Source organism: Malus sylvestris, chromosome 15, assembly GCF_916048215.2.
Source record: "Malus sylvestris chromosome 15, drMalSylv7.2, whole genome shotgun sequence".
In the NCBI taxonomy this organism is placed as follows: Eukaryota; Viridiplantae; Streptophyta; class Magnoliopsida; order Rosales; family Rosaceae; genus Malus; species Malus sylvestris.
In genome coordinates, this window is record NC_062274.1 from 28837362 (window position 1) to 28846297 (window position 8936).

Genomic DNA, 8936 nt, shown 5'->3' on the forward strand with positions numbered 1-8936 from the left:
AACTCCTTGAGCCTAGCTTCCCTCCTTGCCTCCTCCACTTTGATAGAATGAGTGCTCCTAGGTTCTCTTCAAGTTTCCAAAGTAGGAAACCTCTAAAGATCCTCACCCACTAGAGTAGTGAAAAGGATGAAGGAATAACCAAAATGGTGTAAGATATGTTAGTAAAAACACCCCTAAGGTGGCCGGCCTTTGTGGTTCAAGAGAGCTATTTTCTTTTGCCTCTTTGTTGTTCAAAACTCACAAAAACCCTTATTGAACAATATCTCTATAAAGTTCCTTAAATAGACAAAAGAAACCTAGTCAACTACTTGACTAAATATCTCTCCTCTCCACTTGTATATGGCCGGCCTCTTTGTTGTTTGTTTGGGCTTTGGGCTTTTATTATTTCAAGTCATCCAATGCTTGAATAAAAGCCCAATGGGTTTAGGCCCAATGGGCCCAATTAAACCCGAACGATTCTTTAAGCCCAAAACGATCTTTATCGCTTTTATGATTTCTTTAGACTTTCTAAATTAATCACAACACTTAATTAATCCAATTAATTGTTTCCATCATCCATTAATTACTCACTACAATAGTGTATTGGTGAACAACCTTTTAGGTTCTAATTAGCAAGGCAGTGAGGTGATTGGCATCAATCCAATTGATTATATTTAATTCAATCACTTAGTGAATTAAAACTTCATTTTAATTCACCTTTCTTCTTTAACGACTACATTTAATCGTCTAGAAGAACTCACAAGCTATGAGTGACATCTAACCATATGTCATAGCTACCCAAGCTAATGTAGAAGTTTATTCGGAGAACCTATTTAGTTGGAATTACAATGTAATTCGATCATTCTCTAAAACAATACTCTCAATCACATCATTAGGGTATGGATATATTATGTCAAACCCCTAATATGATTATTCCTTCTTATATGATTCAATTGAGTCGTATAGGAACGCTTTCCTTTATTACGCTCGATACTTTGGCCGAAGATTCCCGAATCATATCTTAGAGTATTCTTCCTCTCTTATCGAGGATTAGAGATTCTTTGTTGCGCATACACTTGCCTTCATGACTAAGTGGCTTAACCCTAACTATGCCGTTGACATTCTGATAGAGTGACTTTTGACATAATCAAAGATCAAGTACTTAACCACAAGACAACGACGATGCCTCAGGTCAAAGGACTACTTACATTATTCCAACCATTAGAGTTACTTGCTTGACATGTGAGTAGACCTCCATGCAAGTACTCTCGTTCGATTGTGTTCAGTGAACTCATTCCCTTAATGAGCACCTACATACTTGTCTTAGTGTCACAACACGAATGGGATGAGACTTTCCATCCTTCCAATTGAAGCGGACACAGTATGTACCGGTCTACGCATTGTCAGTATCCCTCCGACAATCCAATGACCAGGAACCTTTTTGGACATTTGGTTATGTGAAGAAGGTCTCTGTAGTCTAACATCATTAGATTACTTCTTCAATCAATCCATTGTCCATGGATACACTATTTAGGACATATATCGTTTATTGAGATAGTCCTAATTAGTATCTTTGTCATTTGATGTATAAGAGTCATCCATACATCGATTCAATTGTCCTGAAAGGTTTCTTCCAAAGATTGACTTTCAGGGCATATTTCCAACACACCGTGTAGCTGAATGTGCCAACACCATACTTCTTAGTAAGAACCATGAAAAGGCTATGATGGCTACTTGGAGTGACAGTGATGAGCAAGATTTTGTGTCATCAGATGAAGATGAGATTGTTGCACTTGTTGCATCTGTTGATGAAACATTAATCAGAGGAAAAAACAAAGTATTTGATGATATCAATGTGTCATCATCTCAGGAGTTGTCCAAATTGTATGAATCTATCTTTGATGAGATGTGTGTTGCAACATTGGACAATGCAGAAGTTGTCAAAAAGGTATCCGTGTTACAAGAAGAGCTTGAGTCTCTCTGTCCGATTAGAACAAAACTGAGTGACAAGTCACACGGTTAGAGACTAAACTTCATTTGCTAAATGAATGAGGCTCCTTATATGGTGATGATGATGAAATGGATGACCTAATCGCTTTTCTTGAAGATCATGTTAAAAGATTAATGATATCGCATGAAAGTTTGCTTCAACAAATTCATTTGCTACGGGAAAACAATGAACTGTATCGGGAAGCTAATTTGAAGATAACTTTTGAATTGAATGAGGCTACTTGCAAATTAAACTGTCTGTCTATGAGTGCTGACTTATCGGAAATAGTATTCGCTACAGGAAATTAGTTTGAAGGTGATGATGTGGTTGCTTGTGATGAAAGCAGCTCAAGTTCCATAGGTATGAACTTACATGCTTATAAGGAATTATCTGTTATATCTTCTTTGGGTGACTCTACTTCAGGGTCTAGATTCGTTCCCAAATGTCATCATTGTGGTGATCTTTGCCACATTAGACCTAGGTGTAGAAAACTACGTCTAGAAAGGAAAAATGATCTAAAGGAACAAGTGGATCGTTTAACCATAGAGGTCAGCAGAATATCCAATATTGTTAATTCTTTAAGCTCAAGAAATGTCAAGCCAAGTTCAAGTGGCTTTGAACGTGGATTTGGAAAGTGTTTGTTTGCTCAAAGTTCAACATCATCTTCTAGTCCAGACACCTAGTACCTCAATAGTGGTTGTTCTCATCATATGACATGTGATAATGATGTTTTTTTAATCTCTTGTACTATTCAAAAGTGGTATGATTGTGTTTGGTGGAGGAAACAAGACTAAGATTGTTGGAAAATGAGTAGTGAAGATTCCTGGACTTTCTATGCTTGAAGATGTTTGCTATATGGCTGGATTGTCAACTGATCTCCTTAGTATTGGTCAACTATATGATGAAGTTGCTAATAAAATTTGCTTTTCCAAGACAAATTGCAAAATTGTTGATAAACGTGGGAAGAACATGTTGGTGGTTCCAAGATAAAAGGAAAATTTGTTGCCTCAAACTGTGATGATTGCTCAGATTGGAACACAGATACTTTTCAGCAAATGGTCCAATGTGGAAAATTACAAGACTTCATCTCTAAATGCTTTTTGTGTGAACCTAGCATCTTGGGAAGACATCCTCTTGTATTTCACTCTGGTGAGTATTGCCTTATCTTTGCCAAAGTCCATCATCTTGAGAATGAAATTCTAAATTTTCACTTTCCAACTCGATTTCGTGATGAGCTGCCTCTCACTTTGGACGCTGAATGTATCACTTCACTAAGGAATGCTTCTCTCTCACTTATGAATGTAATTTCTCCATATGCCTTGTTTGTTTACATCTTTGCATCATGACTTGTTCCTCATTTTGATAATCTTGATTTGGCCCTTGATGTACATTCTGATGAAGTTTATGCACTAGTTGTTTAGTTGAGTGTTGTAAATTATTTAATCTCCAAAGGTCTTAAGAACAAATATCCTGCTCTTAGAAGATTTATGTGAGGAAATGTCTTTGATATAAACTTGATGCCATATGAGAAACAACTAGCTATGAACTTCATAAGTCTCTTGGAAATCGAAGACATAAAAATCTTCGAGGGTCTATTGAGTTTTGTGCCTTTGACTGAATAGCTTGAGTAGCCTTGCTTTCATTTTGTTATTCTTCTGCATGTTTACTTTTCCTGTTCTTGTATCTATCCTACAAATCACCTCATCAGTTAAGTCTATTTGTCACTTTGTGCTCTTCTTAACTATCTCACATGTTAGCATTTTGTAGATTAACCTTGACTAATTCTTTCTCTGTGATGTCAAAGGTTTTCCCTATTATGGCTATTGGCTAGTGAAAAATCTTTGTATCGTTTGACAAAAGCTTTAGTTGATTTAAGGGTTAAACTTACTTTGGTCTTGATTGGGTTGTAGTGTCAACTCTTCTCTATAAATTGGGTAAAGTGTCTTTTCCATTGCAAAACACGACCTAGTTTCTCTCATTGTGCTCAGATCCCCTCAAAAGTAAAATTATGTATCTAAGCTTCAACTTATTCACTCATGAGCAAAGTTCTCAAAATTTTAGAAAAGGAAAAAAATTCCAAAATTCTCAAAAATATTATCTCATGCAATGTCATGAAAGTTCAATTCTTTTCTCTCAATCTTCAAAAGGGCTCATAATGTGTCATGGGTTACTAAAATACAATTCTCTCTAATCCTATTACTGGTCATGTGCTCCATATCACTTACCAATTTAAATGTTCTATTGGGTTGGGTTCATCATTGTGTGTAGTTTTGTGTCTAAAAAGTTGCTTAATTTATGTTTTAAGGCTTGGTTCTTAATCTCAATGGGTAATTAAAAGTTTGGTGAGCCCTTGAATTAAATATTTGCTTAGTTACATGAAACTATGCTTTTTCATTGTCTGTCACCAATCACTTTCCCATACCTGGACACATCATGGTTGTAGTATGAACAAGTGTTAATCTATGTTGTGCTATCGTTGTGTGCCTGTAAAGATTTGTTTCTGAAGTATTATATTGCATGTTTCCTTTCAAATGTACTTGCCTTGTCAAATATTTTTTTTCTATCAAAGTTGTCTTGTAAGCTTGGGTATTAAATCTGTTTATTCTGGGTCTTTCTCTATGTGATTCTCAGTTGACCATATCTCGAATGCTACTAGGTTTGTAACCGTAGTTTGTTTTCTTTTGTGTGTGTGTTGTCTTCTCCATTGGTTACAACTTGTTGCACCAATGTAGTTTAGTAGTGGTTTTGTTCATCAATCTGACTAGTCAAGTGTCTTAATAAAAAATGTAAGGTTCATTAAGGGCATTCCTATCTTTGCACATCTGTTTTTACCTTATGCATCTCATCCATTGGTTTTCATTGCACGGCTTAGTTGTCTTCACAGTATCCTAGGTTTTAACCTCATCTAACCCATCTAGGTTTGCACCATACCTCATTTTGTGTCGTTTGCTTTGAGTTCTCTTTCCTTCCCCTTTCAAACTCTCAATCCATTTCATAAAAAAAAAAAAATTCTTTACCAATGGTTGGCAACATTGGTTCTGCCCGTGCTCAGCCATCTCGTCGTTTAATGTTGCAACCAGTCAATATGTGCCTACCATCGTGAGGCTTATGCTGATCCATCTATTACTCTTGTTAAAGTTCAAATCTCAAATTCTCACCTTAAACCTTTTTATAGGATTTGGTCTTACTTTATCTGTAGAAATGTTCTCGGTACATCATCAAATGGTAACCCTACCTTTGAGTCAGCCTGAGTATTATTTGCCATGTTAACTCACTGTGATGTACCTTTTGGCTTTCTGATTTTCAAGTCCATTTTGTCCAAATCCAAGCATGCTAGAACCTACCAGAGAAGGTCTACTATTCACCCTTGTCTAATCACTCAATTATATGAGCTTGATGGTGTTAAAAAACATTCTGATGATCTGTGTCTTAGAACCACTAAGGACCTTCACAGAAATATGATGAATCTCAATAATGTCATGTGTGTCGTAACTCAAGGTGATCCTGGACCAGTCTCGTCATCAACTACCTCCCAAGATAGGAAAATAGCATATCTTGAGTCTGAAGTCAACTCTCTTAGAAAACAATTTGTTGATTTTAAGTCTCTAGTTGATCAATAAACGTCTTCACCACTTGTTAATAACTCATTCTCTTCATAATCTCTGAGTCAAACCTCTCTGAATCCTCTATCATTTGTCCCCGAGCCTTCTCTGCGACCTCCAAAGCTTGTCCCTCATTGCCATGTGGATCCTTCATCTGTATCCTATCACACCGCTGTTTTCTCCGACCATTCTAGTTTCGTTGCTGCCAAGACGGCTGCTATCTACGCTGCTAAAGGAAATGAAGTGTCCATCAATGTCCACCAGCATTTCTCTTCTACTCTTACTTCGAAGGACAAGCACATCAGGTTCACATATTCCTCTGATGAAGATGAAAATAAAGAAGGTCTTGGTCATGATCCATGCCCTGAATATGTTCCTGTTGAAGATTCCATTACTGTTGGATCTCCTGTCGGCTTAGAAGACTCATCACAATCAGATGAGTTCTAAGTTTATAGGGGAGCTCTTGTAGGGGTTTTTAGCGAGAGCAAGTTTTATAGGGGAGTTCTATTTTGTTATCTATTGAACAGTGGTTGTTAAAATTGAAACTCAATTTCCTTTTGGTTTCTGTTGTAATTAATCTTGCTAATCCTCTTTATCTTACTCTTGTGTCTTTTGAACTTAAATTTGTTAGATATTATCACTTTGATTCCAAACTTTGCACCATTGTGTGCTGTTTTGTTTCTCCGAGTTCCATTGACCCTTCTTTCTTACATGTTATGCTTCACTTTTTATTCCTTACTATGTGTTGTGCTTAATTATCAATTTCTTCCTTTGTCTTACCATGACAAAATGGGGGAGAAAAATTTAAATCACTTTTCATTGGAATAACTTTTGTGGATCATGCAATTTGTGGTGCCATTTTTAACTTGAGTTACACTTTCATTATCAATTTCTCACATGTTGGAGAATTAGAGTTACACTTTCCTTTTTCTCTTGCCAATTTATCTACCTAGCACACGGTTCACATCTTGGCTGTAAAAAATAACCAATGTGGTTCGAAAGAATGATGAAAACTCAACTTTTTATTCGGAGAGATATTTTAGTGTGCCTATAATACAAGTCGGCACATTACATGTCATGATATAAGAGGAAATATATTTTTTTATTACCTCTCCGTTTATAATATGACATTTGATAAATCAGCTCGCATTCAAAAATTATGATTTTTCATAAAATCTATGTCACCTCACAATTTAACATCAATTTTTATATAAATATTAAAAAACATTATGCATAAACATGAAATGACAGGAATCCATAAAGAGTTCTACAAGAGAATCTCCTTACCATTTCTCGGTTACACTTCCATGATTCATGATTGAAATTGTGTGAGAGTGAGAGAGAGAGAGAGAGAGAGAGAGAGAGAGAGAGAGAGAGAGAGATGGTGTGATTTTGTGGTTCCACTGGTGCTGATCAGCTTCAAATTAATTGTAAGGGTGGTTCGGTATGGGATACCGAACAAAACCCTTGTCCCGATTTCCAAACTGAAATTTTTGGGAATCCCAATTTCAGTACCGATCCTAAACCAATTTTCGAGAATCCCAATAAACGTCTTCACCACTTGTTAATAACTCATTCACGTTCCATCACCTCAAAAATCGCAATATTTTGATGCTCTTCCAGAAGCACATCAAACTTATATATTACAGGGTTTCTGTCCCTGTTTTCTTTATTCACGTCAACTTTTCCGTCTTAAATTTTCACAGCCCATTTCATTATTTAGTCCCTCTCTCACCTCCAAAAGCTTCATCTCAATTTCCACTTTAATGGGTTGCTTCCACTTTTACTCGATTTCCCTTGTGTTTCTCTTGATTCTGTGCCCAACCCACTTCAGATTTTGTACCCAAACGGCTGAAAGCAGAGAAATTCACAACAAAGTTGCCATTTCCCAGGTGGGTTTTTAACTTTTTATCCAGTGGTCTTACAGTTCAAGGCTTTCTCTGAGAACTTTCATCAAACACCTTTGATTTGCACCCAAATGTCCTGATTTGTCTAGTGTTTTTTTAATTTGGGTAGGCAGGGAATGAAGAGAGTAAAGTGAATCTGAGAGGGCAGGTAGGTTCGAGGCCTCCAAGGTGTGAGAGAAGGTGCAGCTCCTACGGCCGCTGTGAGGCAATTCAAGTGCCTGCAACTCCCCAAGCAAATGCAAAACCAGGCAGCAAAAACCCCTCCAAAGCTGTATTCGGCATTGCTTATGCCATAGGTGATGAGAACTCCAGCAACTACAAGCCCATGAGTTGGAAGTGCAAATGTGGCAGCTCCATCTTCAATCCCTAATCATGATTAAAATGTTTATTAATTAATTAAGGTTTAAGTAGAGGAGGAGCTTACCCATTGTTGGATCCTGTAAATGGATGACAAATCATAGGATACTAATTCCAGAAAAAGAATTTAAATATTTGTTCCTTAATTAGTCCATGCAGTCTTGCTAATTAGGCCCTAATGTAATTTATGTAATTTCACTTCCCCTGTTTTTGTCAAGTCTTAACATCTTTGTAAGCTAATTGATTAGCATACTGTAAAATATATACTAATGCAAGTATGATTGTTTGGCAGCTTGGACCCTGATTTTCTTGTCCAGTCTTGTTTGTATGATGGAAAGTGACTGCTACTTTGCTACTGTGGACCCTGATTTTTCATTCGTTATGTTTTCTTCATATTTTTTGTGGGATGCAAAATATGGTTTAGTTTTACTGGATATGGAAATTGGAACACATGGGAAGGAGAGAGCGTATTTGTTCTAACTAATGCAATGTTGCTATGTAGAAAAAATAACGGTTACTTGATAGTTTTTTTTTAATTTTTTATTACGTTTTTTTAAATGGAAAATAACTTTATTGAAGAGAAAAACCTCTATAACAACATGTCTCAATACAATCAAAATTCAAAGCATTTAACGCCGAAGAAGGGAGGCAATAATCCCAAAAGTGGAGGTTAGACACCGACACCCCAACGCTAGCAAGCTTATCTGCCACAAAATTGGCTTCTCTAAAAATATATGTTGCCATTGGATATTGAGAAACCTACAAGCCAACCATTCGAAGGATCTGAAACATAATGTCGAAGCATCGAAACATGAAATACATTGTGCTCCTTGGATAACTCTGGAGGAAACTCAAGCCTGTAAGCAACCTCACCGACTCGCTCGGTGATCATATATGGTCCAATGAACCTAGGACTCAACTTTCCTTTTTTTCCAAATCGTACTACACATTTCCAAGGTGATAGCTTCAGAAATACCCAATCACCTACATCATATTTCCAATCAATGGCATGCTTGTCTGCAAAGCTCTTTTGTCGATCTTGGGCCGCTTTCAGGTTAGACTTAATTACCTGAACATTTTGAGTAGTCACATCCACAATCT

The 8936-nt window shown here is 36.7% G+C and overlaps 1 protein-coding gene across 1 annotated transcript; it reads left to right on the forward strand.

Annotated features, from left to right (window-relative positions):
• Nucleotides 1-7337: 7337 nt before the first annotated feature.
• On the forward strand, nucleotides 7338-7848 carry LOC126603250 (EPIDERMAL PATTERNING FACTOR-like protein 2). Its single transcript, XM_050270031.1, has 2 exons — nucleotides 7338-7463; nucleotides 7588-7848. The coding sequence occupies exons 1-2, from the start codon at nucleotides 7338-7340 to the stop codon at nucleotides 7846-7848; spliced, it is 387 nt and encodes a 128-aa protein (XP_050125988.1).
• The last annotated feature ends 1088 nt before the right edge of the window (nucleotides 7849-8936 follow it).

Coding starts and splice junctions, on each gene's coding strand:
- LOC126603250 (XM_050270031.1), top strand. CDS start 7,338: ATGGGTTGCTTCCACTTTTACTCGATTTCCCTTGTGTTTCTCTTGATT. Junction 7,464..7,587: donor ACAAAGTTGCCATTTCCCAG/GTGGGTTTTTAA, acceptor TAATTTGGGTAG/GCAGGGAATGAAGAGAGTAA.